Source organism: Mus caroli, unplaced genomic scaffold, assembly GCF_978045245.1.
Source record: "Mus caroli unplaced genomic scaffold, Mus_caroli_1 scaffold_14, whole genome shotgun sequence".
In the NCBI taxonomy this organism is placed as follows: domain Eukaryota; kingdom Metazoa; phylum Chordata; class Mammalia; order Rodentia; family Muridae; genus Mus; species Mus caroli.
This window is the reverse complement of record NW_028227269.1, coordinates 87,101,666-87,121,415: the sequence shown is the minus strand read 5'-3', so window position 1 is coordinate 87,121,415 and position 19,750 is coordinate 87,101,666. Positions and strand designations below refer to the sequence as shown.

Sequence of the window (19,750 nt, the reverse complement as noted above, 5' to 3'; positions counted from 1 at the left end):
AAATTTTGTGAGGAGAATTTTACTTTCTTATTAAGAGTTGCATATTAATATTTTTTTCTTGTACAAACCTATCCTCCAAGCTTACAGAATGGAGTAACCATTAATTCTGGAGTAGTCTTTTCTAGTCTGCCTAGTCTCTTGTCTGTTTCTTTTCTACCTCAAAACACTATTTGCCATTTAATATGTCAGCAATAAACCAAGAAAAGGAGGTCATGAGTTAGGGTGGGGAGCATGGAAAGGGTTAGAAAGAAGGAAGGAGGGGAAGAAATGATGTAATTATATTTTAATTTTGAAAACAGCAAATAAAAACCTTCAGTTCCTTTAACAGCTAATGAAAGTATCAGCAACCCACACACCAGTCTAATCAAGTATTACTATATTCAAAGACCAGGGAATGGAAATACAAGTGAGTACAGCAAATTCCTTGGCATCCAGGAATTTAGCACCTAGCAGGAAAGGAGTGTATCTTTATATTCACACAGATGGCTTGGTACTGGAACATGACAGCATAGAATAGGAGATTTAATAAGTGGTTCTAGACCTAGATTAGAATCCCATCTCTACTACTTTATACCTTGTAACTTTAAGAAAATTATTGCATGTTTCTGGACTTTGATTTTTTCCTTTCTAGAAAATATGAATAATTATGATCATTTCATATATTGCTTTGAGAGTTAAATATATTAATATAAGTGTATGTTAGTAGTTCTCAACCTTCCTAATGCTGAGACCTTTTAATACAGTTCTTCATGTTGTGATGATTTCAAGCTTAAAATTACTTTGTTGCTATCTCATACCTGTAATTTTGCTTCTGTTATGAATCATAATGTAAATATCTGATAGGCAACTCGAAAAGGGGTCAAGACCCACAGGTCAAAAAATACTGGTCTATGCCTACACCCAGTAAGAGCTGTGTAATGATTGCTGTTATGTCTACTATGCTATAAAAAGATATGGACACACAGAGAAACATTTATATATTTAGTGTCTGATGCTCAGTATATGTTTGACAATTAGATGAAAGATGAAAAGGGAGTATCTAACAGCTAAGTATCAAATTATGAATCCAGGCAATAAGGCAAGTAGAGACTGATAAGAAGGTGTGATGCTGCACATTCAGAGAAAGTTCCTGCAAGACAGGGAGATTTGAAATATGCCTTAGATGTGGCGTAAGGACTGGGGGGTATGGCTCATTTTTGTCTGAGCCTTGTGAACATGAAGGCTTGAGTTTGAGCCTTAGAACCCACATAAAAATGCCCAACATTTTGGCTCATACTTGTAATCCCAGTGAGGCAGAGACAGGAGAATCCCTGAAGCTCACTGGTCAGCCAGTCTAGTCTAGCCTAATCTGTCAACTCCATGCAAATGACAGACACTATTTCAAAAGAAGTAGACAGTCAAGGTTATTTTTTGCCCTCCCCACCCACCCTCATATACCTACGCACATGTAGGCACACATAAATGCATGCATTTAAAGATGAAACATGGTTTAAAATTTAGAGAGAGCACTCTGGGTAGTACCAAGACCACCCTGTCCCGATTTCCAGAAACAAAGGCACTTCTGGGCACATGACAAGCATGTACTAGTGTACAATATTGATAAAGATGGACATATATAATTAGCTTATATTTCAAAAGTAGATAATCCTAATAATCAAAACATGGAAGCAATAAGTTTCAAGACTTGGCAGGAAAATAGATTTAATCTTACAGTTAATGGGAGACACTGAGGGTTCATGGACAGGCAAATGACCTGGAGAAAACAATGTTAAGGAAAATGCTATTGCAACAGCATGGATAAAATAAGTAACAGAACAAGACAAAGGCAGAAATGGGATGAAGTTGAAGAGGAAGAATTTTCAAACAAAAATGTCCATCAAGAATTTCACATTATAGTGCAATGGTCTGAGAGGGGATCTAGTTGAACATAAAGACGTAAAACACTCTTTGCATGCTATATGAGGTAACTAAGTGAGGGAAGCCTGAAGGAAGCAGGCTATAGCTATGCCTTAACCTGGTGAGAGTTGGAGGATGCTGAGATAGTTGTCTATGGATTCAACACTAATCTAATTATACTTTTTAAAATAGGACTATATGGTTTCTCTAGAAAAAAATGCTCAAAAAAAAAACTTAAAATGAGAAGCATTTAATTAGCAAGAATTACATGGAAGCCACACTAGATATAGGTTATATGTATGCTTCATGGAGAATAGGTTAAAATGAAAATGGGCTTTCTGGTCAACCTCAGAAGAGGAGAATGAAAATCCATGCTAACATCAGTGATGCCTATGACCACACATCCAGCTTCAAAGCTAGCATGCTGATTTGGGTTAAAATATGGCATTTATTATGGTTCTGACATCCCAAGACTTTTATAAAGACATAATCTGAGTCAAGGGCCCTTGGAAATAAAAGGGATTATAACTTTTTATAACAACCTTAGATTTTTGGATTTAAGCAGAAACTAAATTATGACACAAAAAACTCAGTTCAATGAAATTCACATAAGGTAGGTATGGAACAGGAGATACAAATAAATGGCTATATGATTGGCATGGCATTAAGAACTGCTAACACAGAATTCTTAGGGAACTGAAGTAACTTTTAGGAAATATTTACAACAATAATAGAAGGAGAGAATTAAAGTGTCTTCTATCTGGATTCTGACAAAGTGATACTCTAGCTGTATCTAGGAACATGCTGGACACCAACATGAATACAGAATAAATGACTCCTTCTTCTTTTCCTTTAAGTGCTCTTTGTGTCTGTATATCTGTGATACACAGGCTCCCAGAGCATATACTAGAACAAACGGAAGAAAAGATCACCAATCAGTAAGACATGCAAAGATGAAATTGCCTTGAAACAGACTGCAAATCATATGTAAATTATATGCAAAATATACATATGTCTGCCTAAACTATGTTATACCCTTTGGGAAAACCCCCATGGAGATAGCTGATTTTGCCACTCAGGAAAAATGGAAATGTCTATGAAAGCTAAGTCATTTATCAGCAGCTGTGGCCATGATGAAACCTGTCATGAGAATGACTAATACAGAGACTAAAAACTATTTATTGAAACAGGCAATAGAAGGATACTACTATGTTCATGAACCAGGCCAGAAGTTGAAGATCTCCATTATTTAAGCTAATGTACTCTCTCTCTCTCTCTCCCCCCTCTCCTTTCTCTCTCACACACACATACACACCTGTCATCCCATCTAGATCAGATGGTTTTCAATCCTTCCTTCCTTCCTTCCTTCCTTCCTTCCTTCCTTCCTTCCTTCCTTCCTTCCTTCCTTCCTTCCTTCCTTCTAGATCAGATGGTTTTCAATCCTTCCTTCCTTCCTCCCTTTCTTTCTTCCTTCCTTCCTTCCTTCCTTCCTTCCTTCCTTCCTTCCTTCCTTCCTTCCTTCCTTCCTTCCTTCTTCCTTCACCTGGCTTGGTAATTGGGAAAGTATTTCAAAAAAGGATAGAGAAAGATAAACATTCCGGGTAGAAAAAGCAAGTTATCCTTCCAGGATTTTTAATTCATTCACTTTCAAGATAATTTTACCCAAGTGAAAAATTCCCATTTATCATCTTTTTTTTAATGTATTAATAGAGTGACATTAAATGTCACTATTTGTTGCAAGCACCAACACTGAATCCTTACAGAATCATGAGGATTTTTTTTAATTACATAAAATCAAAAGGTAATGGAAACATTCACCTGGTATTTTCAGAAAAACTAAAGAGACAGTGAATATGGAAAGGCTGGCAAAAATCTTAACTGTGATGACCTAGTCTCTAGAGTGGGGTGACTGGGAATTGGGGAAAGTAGAAGGGAAAAAATCCTCACCCTGAGATTTGTATCTTAAAGAGTGAAATAGATTAGTATATATTTCTATTTTACTAGAATTAAATAGATTAGTATATATTTATACTAATAATTATATAATATATTCATACTAATAATATACTAATATATTCTATAATATATTAGCAAATATTTCTATTTTTTTCATTTTTGTATATGCATATGTTTTCATAGGTTTGAATATATACACATCTGCATATGGAGTCTGAGGTTGGTGTCAGGACACATCAGTGTTCTACCTTATTCAATGAAGCATTGTTACTCAACCCAAGCCAGAGCATATCTGTATGGCTAGTCTCACCAGCCAGCTTGTTCTGGGGGTGCCCTGTCTCCACCTTCAGAGGCAGGAATTACAGGTAGGCCACACCATCCTCTTAGCATATAAGTGTGTTCTGATGTTCTAGAGATCTGAAATCTGATCCTCATGCCAGAGGAGTAAAGTGTTTAGCCACTGAATAGTCTTTAAAACAATAAATATTTCTATTTAAACATGAAGTTCTTCCTTTATGGGACCATTTCTTGGGGTTTTAAAACCATTTCCTTCTTGATGCAAAGCTAGACATAGACATAGTCAAACTCAGCTTTTTTTTTTTTGACACTATTGTGTGAGAAGATAATCTGCACAGACAAATTAAAGATCTCCTTTCAAAGATGGAGATGTGGTATACAAGGCCTCTGGGATAAAGGATGAAGGAGGTATCTAGGCTGAAGTCTGCCACTCTAGATAGAACAGAGGCCTGAGGTGTGGTAAGAATGCTTAAAAGGAAGAGGAAATAAAGATTCACTTAAGTCCACAGTTGCCCAAAACCAGTTCTTCTCTGGGCAATTCCTGACTTTCATTACAGGCAGTAGTGTCCTTTTCTCCCAGGAGTTCACTCCTACCTGACAGCCTACCCCAGGGCTCACCCATATTGTAATCAATGACTTAGACAAGAACAGTCATAGATCACTGTCTTGTGGATGTGGTGATGACCTATACTCAGATGAACAGATAATTTACTGGCTACTATAATAGAGATCCAAAGAATGGGAAGAGATAAAAAATGAGATTTAATTTTAAGGACTAGGCTTTTTGGTATGTGCTCATAGTCATAGAACACAGGGACTAAGGAAGGAAGATCATAAATTTAAAGTCAGCTTAGGCTACATAGTGTCTCAAAAAATATCAAGGGGTAAATATAAATTCGGGCACACAAGCAGATCCCATATCCCCAAACACTCCAGAAATTAAAAAGTTCAAGTCTCCCCTCCTTTCAGGACTTACTGTTATTAAGTTAAATAAATGCAGGGTTTAGGGTCAGAGGATGGGAATCATATATTAAAACTGTCATGAGCCAGGTAGATAAGAGGATAACCAGAAGCTCAAAAACCACAGCAAATGCAGAATGGATGAAGGAACTTTTGTGTTCACCCAGATATTAGAAAAGTCGGTAAAGATATGAGTACAACTGTCAATCATGTTAGAAGCTGCACATGCAGTATAAAGAGACAAAAGCATCCAGTGTGAGCAGCGGGTGGGGCAAGGAAGTAGCTTTACTTGCTAGAAATGCAACAGAAGAGAATCCATGAGATGTTTTAAGAACTAGCTAGTCCAAGCCCACATAACACTAAGACCTACTAAGACCACAGAGACCAAGCAACACAGCACATGGAATCAGATGAACATCTGGATATTTGGCTCATTCTGACCCACTATAAAATAATAATTTTAATTGCTTTGAAATACTATTCTAAGAATAGTACCTTATTCCCACAATGGTAGGTTTCAAGGATAGCCTACTACCATTCCAGGTGAGTTGTACAAGCTTCTAGATGACTCTCTAAAAAATCCTGAGCTAAAACTTGAGAAATCGTCCTTTCCACCAATTTGGCATAATACCATGGATCAGTTGAACAGGTAGTCTGGCAGTGGTGGTGGTGGCAGCAGTAGCAGCAGTGGTAATGGCGGTTGTTTCCAGAAATGCAGGAGAGAAGGGATCTGATGCTAGTTCTTTAAGTAGGGACCAGCTAGACACATGTCTGTTTTGTCTTTTTTTTCTGTTGCCACTGTTGTTAGTTCTCACCATCCAGTCCTTTGTAGGGTAGTAGCTGAATTAGATGCTCATTGTTTTCCTCTAGGCCAACTTTGCTCTGATAGCCTGGTGGCTGAATTAAACAGAAAGTGTTCCTTCCAATCACAACAATGAGTCATTGACAGCATCAATATGGCATAATCACAGGGTCAAAGACTTTTACAGCATTCTCCTGATCTTCCTGTTAGTGGGTAGAAGAAGTGGCAAGATTTCCTCCGGAATGAATGCCAGAGATGGCAAAGAGACAAAAGCAGCCAGGCTTTTCTCTCTCAGGGTTAAAGGATGAGCAAGAATGACTTTCAGAAAAGCTTATCCCACAACAGAGAAAGTCCTTGATCTCCCAGTCACGATCTTCTCTAAAACTGCTTCTCATTCATGACTAACATAAGACTAGAAAGAACGGTCAATGTCCCAATGAAAGAACTGCATCCAAACAGATCGTGGTGTGCCAGATTTAACAGAATCAAAGAGGGGCCCCATGCTAAGTGAATCAGACCAACTGTGCAAGCCCAGGAAGGGGAAAGAGAAGGCTTCGCAGTGCACACAAAAATAGTAAAAGGTTTTCACTTGACTTCAACGTCAGTTTAACACTATAGTCATTAAAAAAGAAAGCTAAAGTGTTTGGTACTGCCCTGAATGGATGTGGAATCTAGAACAAGGGCAATGGTGCTGTCTGTAATGAACTGATACTAATCATGCTGAGAGAACTGTATGGTGTATGGGCATCCTTCAGAATGGATATTGAGAAGACAACAAAGGGTCGTTTTTCAGGAAACAATAACCAAGATGAAAGAATAAAAACCCTTAGATGAGAATAGCCAAAGAAACTGGAGATGTTTTAGTACATAGAAAAGAAACTCCTCAAAGACAAAAGCCTTGACTTCAAACATTCGGAGTGTAATGAGATCTGTCCTGTGGGTCTCCAAGGGCTGAAAGCCACACAGGTGTGGAAAGCTGTAGCAACTGAGGATAAGAAAGAGCTCTAAAATATTCTGCCCTGCTGGAACAGAATGAAAAGTCCAAGGGATCAATGAGCTGCTCATTGCCAAAGGGGTTCAAAGGAAGTCTGAATCAAATTTTACACTGAGGATTCAAAATTTTGTCACAGGGTCTTGATGACCCATTGGGTCCTTTCCATCCAAAACAAACTGATTCTAACAAGATCCTTTGGCAAGCAGTAGGCATGCAGCAAGGAGAAGTCTCTATCCTCAAAGATTAAGACACTTCCTGCACTGCCAGAACCCATAGGGGCACAAAAGGAAGATATGGGGGAAGGGTAAATTGTTAGGATGGTAGCCATACAGCCCTGGTGTCACTGGAACACAAAAGGGAATGACTCCCCTGCTCTCTTCTACCGCCATCCATCCTCTAACATCCACATGCATGTAAGATTAAGAGTGAAGTGCCACGCCCCTCATCTTCCACATGACTTCCTTCCCAGTAGTTGTTCTCTGACTTTGGCCCGATCAGACTCACCTGGGAGAACTCTCCGTAATGAGACTGGCTCTCCTTTATTAACTCTCCAGGCCATTGTGGCGCTTTGAAAACCTCTGCTCTCTGTAATCCAAAGTGATATTCAGATCCCAGATCTTCCTCAAACTCAGAGATCTTGGGTAAGTTAATGTTTCCATGCCTCCTCCTAAAGTGTCTATCTCTCTCACCTAGAAAACATGCCCCAAGGAACATCATGCAGCAACACAAAGGAAGCACGAGGCACAGTTCACAGTCAACTGTCCACAGCAAGGGCTTGAAAACCTATAATGTCTGTCCTTATTTAGAAGACTGATTTGTTCAGGGCACCTCTCTGGCCCCTCCTAAATCTTGCCAACATTTTGATTGACTGGTACGTTGATTTGAGATAAGCCTTAGTATGTAGCACAGGCTAGCCTTGAACTGACAATGTTCTTGTAAGAGCCTCCCAAGTGCCCTGGATTACAGGTGCACACCACCCACCCAGGCCCTGCCCACATCATTTCTCTAATAAGCTGCCAGCACTAGTGGACCCTTGCCCACTGCATCCTCAGATGCTTCCATTTGTATTCAGGCAGCAAAGCTGTTCCACAAGGGAACTCACTGTCCTAGACTCTGGGCCACATTCCATCTCCCACCCCTCCTGAGGCCCGATCCAGCAAACTGGCCAGCATAGCCTATGTCCTTATCAGACCTACATAGCTGATTTAAAGCCTGATGAGATCTCTGTGAACAGGCTATGCGACGTAGCTGGGCAAGGTGGAGGTTCTATAGCCTCATTTACCCGGAGAATAACTATTCTATGCTCTTCTCATCAATGATGTTCTGAATAGCACAAATCTCTGCATAGCTTTTCCCATATACCACAGGATGCTTGGAACTCACTGTCCTTTACTACTAAATGCTTCTGGTGTCTCTTGTCATTGAAGTAACAAAGACGCATTCCACACACATATCGGATGACCTCAGACCATGGTAGGCTGTGGGACGTTGCTCTAACTCTCATCCTGCCCTCCAGATATGATGGATGAAATGTGACTGAAACCATCCTCCAGTGGTATGGTGTGCCTTTTGAACCTCTCTCTTTCCCCCTCCCTTCACTTCCTTTGACAGAGTTTTTATATATTGTATAGTATGCTCTCAGACTCATTATGTAGCCTAAGCTAGCCTTGATCTCATGATTCTCCTGCCTCAATCACCTTAGCCCTGGGATTACAGGTAATATGTACCACCACTACTGGCCTAGGTCTGCCTTTCTAAGACAATAAAGGAGATTTTAAAAGTCTTTAGAAAGCTTCAAGATTACAATTTTAAGATAGCCAAAGAGGGAGGCAGTCTTGGAAATAGCTCCTTATCCATACATACTTATCACATACAGCTATAGGAACCAAGGTCTTCCCAGACCTGTACTGGACAACTGGCTAGTAAGTAAGCAGTGTTGGTCCAGCCAAGTACCCCCTTCCTATCCAATTACATTCAGCAAAGATGTATTTCTCTGTAACCTGCATCTGCCACCAAGCTGGCCTAAAAAGAGTGGGGAATACAAATTGGTTCAACTGCCTACCTTTTGTCTTGGGGTAAACCCCAATAAAAAGACAACTTCCATAAGACCCTGGAGCAAAACTATGGACTGAGTCCTGCACATTCTTCATCTACCCAGGAAGCTTTTATTATGTGTCTACAATGTATTGGCACCCTTCAAAGCTAAGAACATGCAATAATGACTAGGAGTGAACTTTGTGGCATGTGTGTATGCTCTGGAGATGTCGCCACACCATGACATTTATAGTGTGTTCTGCCAACTTTAATGCACTGTCACTGGCTGCCTTACAAATGAGTCAGTTTGTTCATGGGTAACATACACCTAGCAACAGAATCTACCTTATGGGGGTGTCTAATGAATTAAATAATGCATGCAAAACTTAGCATTTCAGCGACTGGCTCAAAGTACAAGCTCAATAAATGTCAAATGTTTTTCCTAGTAAGGTAATAAGAGAAAAATCAAGTGGGACAATTATCCAAAAGAATGGGAAAGAAGAGATAAAATATGATCTGGATACTACAGAAGGCATGAACTGTTAGTCTTAGTGACAAGAAGATAGCTTTTCAGTTCCCAAGTATCTCAGTCAGACAATCTAGCCACAAGCACTCACAATGGACAGATTCCTAAACCTCCTGACTCAAATCCTTCACGTTAAAGGGAAGAAAACTGATTATCTGGGAAGGCTGGCTGCATTCTTGGCCAAGTGTACACAAATCCCAGATAAAGTCGAAACTGCACAGAGGGACCCTTAGAACTTACTTTAAATCTTAGAGCATAGCCTTTTCTGACCTTGAGCATAGGATGTAGTGTCTTGGAGCCTAGGGTCCTTCATCTGTAAAATGGTGGGATCCTGGCATATTAGTCCCTTTGCCTCCTTTTACTATGATCCTAAGCCATGTTTGATGGCCATATGCAGGCTCTAAAGACCAGAAGTATGAAGATCAAGACCCAAAAGAGAGGAGTGGGGGAGGGGAATCTGGTGTGTGTGGAGAGGTTCTATATCACACACAGGGAGCATGCCTCTGGACATTAAGGAGAGCATGACAAGGATAAGTCATTTACTTGAGTTCAAGTTTCTTAACCTTTGAAAATTATGAAACTCAAGAAGAATGAAGACCAAAAACGTGGACACTTTGCCCCTTCTGAGAATTGGGAACAAAACACCCATGGAAGAAGTTACAGAGACAAAGTTTGGAGCTGTGATGAAAGGATGGACCATCTAGAGACTGCCATACCCGGGGATCCATCCCATAATCAGCCTCCAAACGTGACACCATTGCATACACTATCAAGATTTTGCTGAAAGGACCCAGATATAGCTGTCTCTTCTGAGGCTATGCTGGGGCCTAGCAAACACAGAAGTGGATGCTCACAGTCAGCTATTGGATGGATCACAGGGCCCCCAATGGAGGAGCTAGAGAAAGTACCCAAAGAGCTAAAGGGATCTGCAACCCTATAGGTGGAACAACATTATGAACTAACCAGTACCCCCGAGCTCGTGTCTCTAGCTGCATATATATCAGAAGATGACCTAGTCGGCCATCAGTGGAAAGAGAGGCCCATTGGTCTTACAAACTTTATATGCCCCAGTACAGAGGAATGCCAGGGCCAAGAAGTGGGAGTGGGTGGGTAGGGGAGTGGGGGGGTGTTTGGGGGACTTTTGGGATAGCATTGGAAATGTAAATGAAAAAATACCTAATTAAAAAAAAAAGAAACTTATCTACAAAACAGAAACTCTTATTGCAAGTATCAAATGAGACTTTGTATAGCAGCTGTTATGCACCACTTACCACATTTGTTATCTGAGTTCTAAAGACTATACATGTAGCTCCGCCTTTAAAGCAGCCCTATGGGCTAAGCATCCACAGCCTCATTTTACAGGTAGCGAAAGTAGAGCTCACAAGGGTAAAATAATGAGGTCAGGTCAGATTGCCTTAGTGGGGTCATGGCATCAGGTCAGTCCCAGCAACTGGCTCAGTCTGTGCTCTGTGTAGCCCAGGGTGATCCAGTCTTTCCTTTAAGAGTTAGATGGCATTTTAGGTTGGGAGCTTCTTAGCTCAGGCTTTGCAGCTCACAGACATCCTCAGCCAGTAGGAAGGGAGCGAATATAGTTTCTCTTGGGTAAAAACTTTATGAATGTTAAAAGCCAAATTCCATAAACTTTTGGTGTTGCTGATTTTTTTTATTGTTTTTAACAACTTCAAAACATCAAGCTCGTTGCTTGATATATATTTGCCAAACCCACTCCAACCCATGCTGTCCTCCCTGCAGTACCTAAACTGCTACACAGAACATAGCTGTAAAATGATCCCCGGAGACTAGGGGGTGGATATATGCTCAGTCTTCCCCATCCCTAATCTTCTCACCTGCTCCTCCTGTCAACCAGACCAGGGAGGTGACTCATGCAGTGTGTACCATAAGAGGTGAGGACTGAGCTTCAGCAAGGTAATCCACAACTCCTCAGTACAGACAGCCCAGGGAGCCCCAAAGGGAGGAGAGGCTAGAAATCTGAGGTCAGTGTTTATCAAAGAGTAACTCATTGACATTTTGGGCCTTTGATAAAATGATGATTCTGCCTTAATATCTCTAGGTATGGCCCCAAGCTTCTGCTTTTATACTGAGTTCTCAGAAACAAGAGTATTGCTTGTGCTGATGCACAATGGGGCTTTGACAGCATCCCCTTTGTGTCTGCGGTCCTGAGTCACACATGTTAGATGCTGTCTCCTGCCTGCAGGTTCACATCAGCATCCCTCAGTTAGACAGTGTGACTCCCTGGAGACAGGCAGTGCTCAGGACAGATATCTAGGTCCCCTGGCTGACTTACAATGAAGTGGAAAGGCAATGAGGGGCAGAGGTCAAGAGTCAGCAGACAATGGAAGCCATAAGCTACAGCATTAGTTCTTTTAGAAACAGTAGGCCACGCCTCTGACCAGCCCCTGCAGACAGGAGCCCCTCCTCCTGTGCTTGCCCAAGCTCTGGTGGACAGAGCAAGAGGCCTATTTCCTCATTGGGCCTGTGAATAACTAGGGCACATCCACAAGGTCACAGTTATTCATTTAAATTCCAGCTCTAATCAGCAGGCAGAGCCTGAGAAATTATCTGTTCTGAGGGAAGAGGCTGACAGCACCATAAACAGCTGTCAGACAGCAGTGAGGGGTACCAAGAAAGGGGTGTAGAAAGAAGGGCTTTTCCCAGTTCTTCCTCTTAGCAGGGAGTTCTGGAACACTCAGAAGTGGGGACAATGTTGAGGGCAGCAAGGGATGGGACTGCCCACCCAAAAGCTGTCCAGGGAGACCAGTGATAAATCCCAGTGAGAAAAAGTGGATTAAAATACCTGACAGAGTCCCTTCCAGAAAATACATGAACTACATATCTTTGGAGGCCTCAGTTTCCTTAATGGTACAATTTATATTCCTTGCACAATACACCCCTTAAGTTCTACTATGTCTCACAGACTCTATAGAGTCAGATTGCCCCTTAGACTTGTGACCACTCCTTCTGTTTAATAGCAGTGTATTAGGCTCTATATACTATGCACAGATACAGTAGTACAGACACAAGTAAGACATAATTCTGGTCCACAGGACCACTATGGAAATGTGGGCTTTAGAAGAACAAGAGTATGGACTCTGATGGCAGGTGAATTCTGAGGTTCTGGTCTAGTTAGCGTCAGGAGGTGACCAATGGAGCTGCCCGTAAGGTTTCCCATTTGCAGTACAGACAGTGACGCCGACCTGGAGGAGCTAACACTAAGGCACAGGAGAACACTCAGACATCTTCCCAAGACCTGCACATGGTACTAGAAATGCTTACTATTGCTTTTATTATTTTTGAATCCTTTTCCCTAGCCTAGGGTGAGGGGCTTTAAACTTCCACTGGTTGTCCAGTGGAACATGCATGTTCCAGACAACTTGGCCTGTATCCAGGACTCACTGTCAAAGATTTCCCAGCCCATCTCTGGAACTCCGGGAAAGGTGCTGTCCACAAGTCCTATCTCAACCTACCTTTTACGGTAGGGTTATTTATAACCAATGTACTCAACATGTAAAATTCATCAATTAATCAATCATCACTCTCATAGTCTTATAGCAGCCTCTGGGTAAACAGTTACATTAGCTTATAAAATCCCCAATATGTCTTCTTGAGGGGAAGGGGAAAAAATCAGAGAACCACAAAAATATGAACCACAGCTGTTAACTCCACATTGCCTGGTCAGGAACTAAGAGACTGTAGAAAACTACCCACTAACCTCCAGCAGGCCTGACCTGAGAGGGCCAGCTCTTGCCAGAACGATGGCCACAACTGAAAGATCTAAACCAAGGATTTTCTTCAGGCTTAGAAACCACACACACACACACACACAAAACAAAAAACAAAAACAAACAAACAAACAAACACCCTAAAACCTAAACCCTGAAACCTAAGACCTAAAAGAGCGGGAGGAGTCACTGTATGTTAAAATATGCATTAATACATGCATGTAATGTGTATACATCTATATGCACAGATGCAGATATCTCTGTGTGTGTGTCCATGTACTTGTCCCCATTTAGAATAAAAATACATGAAACCAGAGGCTGTTTCCTGTTTGGTTTATCATTCCATCTGCATTACCTGGTACACATTTGTTGAGTGAATGACTGAACTAAACTCTTTTTAAATAGAAAGAATGGGTTCAATGTTATAAATGTATGTATTCATGTACAAGCAAATGCATGTCCAGATGTACGCATGTCATTTGGGAGCCAGAAGACATGTTTGGGTGTCATCATTCAAAGAATGTCTACCTTTTGTTGAGTCAGGATCTCCCATTGGCCTGGAACAAGCGAGAAGTCTAGCCTAAGGAGCTAGCAAGCTGCAGGGATCTGCTGGTCTTTAGTGCTAAGATTACAAAATACAACCCTGCACTGAGATTCTTTGTTTTTAAATATAGGGTCTATGGATAGAACTCAGGGCCTCATGTTTATACAGCAAACACTTTACCAAGTGAGCTATGACTCTAACCCTAGTGATATATATATATATATATATTTTTACAGGAAGTGTTGTTGGTGCTCTGTTTCAAATAAAGAAGATGGGCAGAAGAATAACAGAAAACTTCATATTTGGTAAGAATAATTATATTGTACTCTTACACTGTATAATCCCATTCATAACAATGATCAGAAGGACACTACCAAAATATGAGTATTTTTTAAGATGTTCAAAACAATAAAGGATATATTCATTTGGAGAAAGGGGTGGCAGTAAAGAAAAGGTCATATTAGCTCTAAGCAAAAACAAATAAATGGGCAATTATAACATTAGGAATACTTACAAGCTCTTCAGCCATTGGGAATTTTCAGCAATGAACATAGCATATACCTTTAAACTGTGAATTGGTTTTGGAGTTCAGTTATTACCACTTGACTTTTGGCAAAACTATTTAACCTGTTGACTATTTAACCTGTCAGATCCTAGATTTTATGTACTTTAAATTGTGGAGAGCAGTGCCAATCTTATATGTGTGCTTTTAAGGATTAAATATAAGAAGGACTAAGTTAGTGAACATGAAAATATCTAAGATGGTTTCCTTTCTTATCTGAAATTCACTATTCTTAACTCCTTATAATAGTCTTAATTCCTTTAGAATAGATCTACATCTAATTCCTAGATTATATCACATTTCTTACCTATGAATTACTGGGTCCTGTATCATGGTCACATATATTCACATAAATGTATATACCCAAACACATACAAGGTTTAAAAGTAGAACTCTGGGTGAGCATCCATTTCAGTAGAAATGCAGTTACCTCAATGATGAGCCTTCTGTGTTTCTGTTAACAAAACTTAATCAAACACGCTTTTTTTTTATTACAGTGAACATGTATTACTTGCATAATTAGATAATAAATAGACTATTATCAATACCATTGTAGAAAATGAAAATAGAAGAAAGAAACCTTCATTTACCCATATAATTTTTGGGTTGAATAGGTCATAGCATCAGCTTTTAACCACAGAAAGCTATAGCTATAAAACAAGGCAAAAGTGTTCATTGCCTTGGATCACACCAGCTTTTAAAATATTTCCCCCAAATGTTAATTTTCCACTTCTTTGATTCACATAGAATTCATAAGGAAGCAATCACATAAGCCAGGGAAACACATTCCATTGGTTTGAAAATAGTTCTTCAAAGCCAGCAAAAAAAAAAAAAAAAAAAAAAAAAAAAAAAAAAAAAAAAAAATATCAAGGCATTTCTTCTGAAAATGCAACATACTAAGATTTTTTAATCCCTAGGAAAAGGGGTCACTCAGAATCAAACCATGCACAATCTAGCAGAAGGCAAATTCCCACAACAGCTGTGCAAACAAAGACTCACCTGGACCTTGACTGACATCTGTGGCAGCAATTTCAGAGCAAAGGAAAAGGAGAGGAGAGAGAAATGGAGACGAGTGTTAGCAGTGCACCCACACACAATACCATGTGTTCTTGCATGAGTATGAAGGTCATGCAAGCTCCCACATTTCCACCTTCACCCAAATACCACCCATGCAAGCCAAGGAATCAAGCTCCCTGTTCACTGTGCATGTAGCAAAAGAGGTAAGCCATCCATCTGTCCGGAAAGATAGTATCCTGGAATCAGATAGGGCTCTAAAGAGCCAAGCAATCTAGAATCCTGTAAGAATATCGGTTAAAATATTCTGGTTGGTTCTTCACACTGACACCCATGTAGATCTTCCTCATTCCCAGATACTGAACACTGGACACAAAGTCAAGCGAGGTTTCCCAGCAGAGAGAGAAAAATGAATTAACCACTCCCTTGAGGAAGAAAGAAAAAGAGGCATCAGCATTAAGAGCAAGCTGCAGCATTGGTTAGCATGTAGGGCAGAAGGGCAGAAGATGACAAAACATTTACAGTCCCCTGCCTCTCCACATTCGCAGTGACCATCCTTCATCACAGACAGCAGTGTATGCAGAAGATTGTGTGTGAACCAAACACTCACTATAGAAATTGAAACTCTGCCTCCTAACACTGATAATTTTTCTGCTTGCTTTTCACCCCATCACTAATGACAAAGATTACCCATGCAAATCACTTTTGTCAACCGTAATTGAACACAGTGTCCTGGAAAGGTTGACACATGAATTAAGCCAATGAACTTTTAAGACCCACCAGACAGTCCATGCCCATCATCTTCATCAACAATGGAATTTCTTCTTCCTCCTCCCTCTCTCAGATGTGAAGTAGGATTGTGCTGGGAGTGGCAACAGCCTAAGGCACTGTCAAAATCTCAGTTCAGCAGCATTTACTACAGCTGGGGCAACAGTAGGCTGCTTCAGAAACCACAGATCACCAGGCAATCCTGGTGGATGCACTTGGAATCATTGGATGGTGGATCGGGGAAGACCATAGGCTTCTCTAATGTTGTTTTTGTTGTTGCTGTTGTGTAAGGTAAAGACACTGACAGATTTTTCCAAGGTTGCACTGCCAGTTCAGAGAGAGAACTCAGAAAGTAAACCCCCATCTCCGGGTCCCATCTAGTTCAACATTCATTCAACTGAAGCCTGGATCACTCAAGACTTATAGGATCCAGATAATTACTAGACTAAAGCACTCTTATGCCACAGGAAAGAAAGGTAAGACTCTCCCAGTTACCCCATGAGTAGATCATCAGAAATTCTCTGTGGCTTTCACCTGCTGCCAGAACAAGACAGGCAACGCACTCCATGCCAATAATGAAACAACTGCAATCAGATTGTTACAGCACATCCTTAGGGTTTTTATCCTAAGAAAACCCAGGACTCTTACCAGATTGAGCTGTGCCCTAGCATCTGGGAGTGAGACAGTCACAGCAACAGCTGAGGATTCACCCAGTGTGTGCCCTGCAATCCCTGGTAGCTATATATGCTCAAAGACACTTCTAGAGAACTCTGAGTCATTCTTTGACACACCCCCTTTCAGGTTTTCTGGTAAGTTAGATTTAGGAGTAGAGTGTTAAGAGAGGGAAAGAAAAGAGGTGAAGTAGAAGAGGTGGGTAGGAGAAGGATGCTGTGTGAATAACCAAGTGGGCCATTAACTGTGACTGATGGATTGCCTAGAATAGTGATCTCATTAAAATACCCCTTAATTAAACAGGATATCTGTGGTGAGAATGTCAACACTGTTGTTCATACACACTCTTTGAGGGCTCCAAGACCCAGTGAGACAGGATCCCTTGGAACCCCAAAGGTCTTTACATGTCGGTTAGTTACCTATTTTGGCACTGTGATTACAATCCTAACCTTGGAGACAGACAGTTCTGAGCTCACATCCCAGCTTGCTCTGCAGCCTTGGGCCAATCACTGAACTTCAAATTCGTCTTCTTTCTGCTATAAAAATGGGAACAGAGCCTCCCCACATGGGGGTGGTAGGAGACTTAAATGCTTGCAAAGCACTTAGTACCAGGCAAACACTGCATAACCGGTAGCAGCTCTGATTGTTATCATTTTGAATCACCACAAACAGATTTGCCAATATTTATTGACCAGATGGTTCACTGGAAACACCAAGAGACCACAGGAAGTGAGCCTCTGACTCGGGTGCATTGCTTCTAGTTACAAATTTGGATGAATGCTCCGGCCCCCCTTCCCTCATTCCTCCCCCCATCCATCAGTGCAGAAGCAGAGTCTGGTGTGAGCAGAACTAGGGGTCAAAACAAATCCCATGGTGACTTCTTCTGCTCTACCCCTTGTACTTTAACTCAGTGCAGTTGTGGCCATACAGAAAAATACAGTAACTCTTCTCATCACAGAGGAGCGACAAGACCATCCTTAAAAGTCCTTTGCACTGGGCTGGGGCAGGAGAGTAACATCTGAGCTCAGTTCCTGGCTCTGTCAGCAACTGCAGGTCATTGTCATTGTCTCAGCTATAAGAATAAAGACACCTCAAGCAGCAGTGAGTTACTTGGGTTTCTGGACTCAATTCTGACCCTACTCCCACCCCCACCTCAAATGAAATAGAAAAGGCAGGAGGTAAAAAGAAAATGTATCCCTTGGGACTGGAGGATGGGAGGATGTCTAAATGGAGAGGGTAAGAAGCATGGCTGCTTCTATATTGTCTCTCTTATAACAATCCCCAGCTCCCTTCTTGGGAATCTCCTCCCCCACCTTTAATCCGTGTGATTGGTAAAGATTACCCCTGTTCTAAGAGAAGCCCTGTGACTCCACTCAGATTTTAGGAATATGCTATTTTCTGGACCAGTAACAGACATGTGACCTAGGCCCCAACCAATGAAAGTCTTCCAAGAGAATTTCACTGGAATTATTGGGCAATGACTAGCTTCCATCTTCATCACCATCTACAGACAGCCTCCATACCTGACTCCATGCTTTCCTTAAGCAAGATGGGAGAAATCAGGGCCTCTCTGTAGGATAGGGGTGGGTTAACAGACCTAGAATTGAACCCCAGCTCTGCCTTCCACTCACAGGCAACTGCCTCAGCAGCTCTGAGACTCAATCTCCTCTTCTATAAACAGAGACCTTCAAGGTATCTATCTTAGCAAGCTGTATCCATGGAAATCCTGTATTCACATTCAATACATATTAATGGAGTGCCAATTATAAGCCAAACCATACTTTTTCCATGGAAGATACAAGCAATAAATGAACGAAACAGGCAATAGTCTTGAGTTTAAATTGGAGGTATAAATAGTACAGGCATATGTTTATAATGTGACATAACATAGCGATTAGTGTTATGAAGAAAGGAGAAGCAAGGTAAGTGTTGGCAGGAGTCCCCATATCAGAAAAGATTACTAAAGAAGCATTTCCGAGGAAATGATGTTATATTTGGACTAATACCTGAAGAAGAGGAGTCTTACATATGCCTGATGAAGACTGTTCAGGCAAGAAAACATCACCTGTAAGGCTGCACACAGGACACGCTCTGACAGTGCATTCTACTGATAGGACAAGAGTTCTGAGAACCAGAACCCTTCACCTGCCACTTCCCTCTCAGCTCTGCCACTCACATGCAGTCCTCAGCAGGTCACAGATGCCCAAAAGGTGCTCAAGGGTAAACAAGCCCTGATAGAAACTCTTCCTGACCTAGTCTGAAGCTACCTCCCTTAGGACTTCTCCACTCCAACCAGGGGAGGCAAAAAAAGAAGAGATTTGAAACCCACCTTCACCCTCCACCATCACCCTTAACTCCTTTTCTTCAGCATCACAACCAGAGGAGCCATCTATCAGGGCATTTCCATCTGCATTCATAGATGCTGATTACATATTCGACAATGATTCAGCCAGGAGTTCAAAGGAAGCAACTTGTTGCAGGGAGCTTCTAATTACTAGGGAAAACAATGGCCCTCCATCTACCACTGCTACACTTTGATATGTGACCCTCTCTGGAGAAGCTCCCTCCCACCTTGCCCTTCATTTGGACTAGATCATATTAAGAACCAAGAGTCCCAGACACATTATTTGGAGCTTGGGGACTCTTATGGAAGAATTGGGGGAAAGATTACAGGTCCCAAAGGGGGTAGGAATTCCACAGAAAGACCAACAGAATCTACTAACCTGGACCCTTGGGGTTCTCAGAGACTGAAGCACCAACCAAAGGGCACTGGACCTAGGCCTCTCCACACATATGTAGCAGATGTGCAGTTTTGTCTTCATATGGGCCCCGAACAACTGGAGCAGGGGCTATCTGAAAAGCTGTTGTCTATATGTGGGATAGGTTCTTCTAGCTGGGCTGCCTTGCCTGGCCTCAGTGGGAAAGAGTGCACCTAGCCTTGCAGAACTTGAAGTGCCAGCATGGGGGAATACCCAGGTGTCCTTG

General features: G+C 41.4%; 1 protein-coding gene across 18 annotated transcripts in view; it reads right to left on the bottom strand.

Moving 5' to 3' along the window:
• Nrxn3 (neurexin 3) overlaps window positions 1–19,750 on the bottom strand; it is a 1,606,331-nt gene that overhangs the window by 1,483,068 nt on the left and 103,513 nt on the right. For all 18 annotated transcript variants that reach the window (XR_015045250.1, XM_085830590.1, XM_029484639.2 and 15 more), the window contains exon 3: window positions 15,311–15,328. Coding sequence is in view for 17 of the 18 variants with exons in the window: in XM_085830590.1 (XP_085686716.1) it covers window positions 15,311–15,328 (18 nt within the window). In the remaining variant the exon portion in view is untranslated. The remainder of the gene's footprint in view (window positions 1–15,310; window positions 15,329–19,750) is intronic.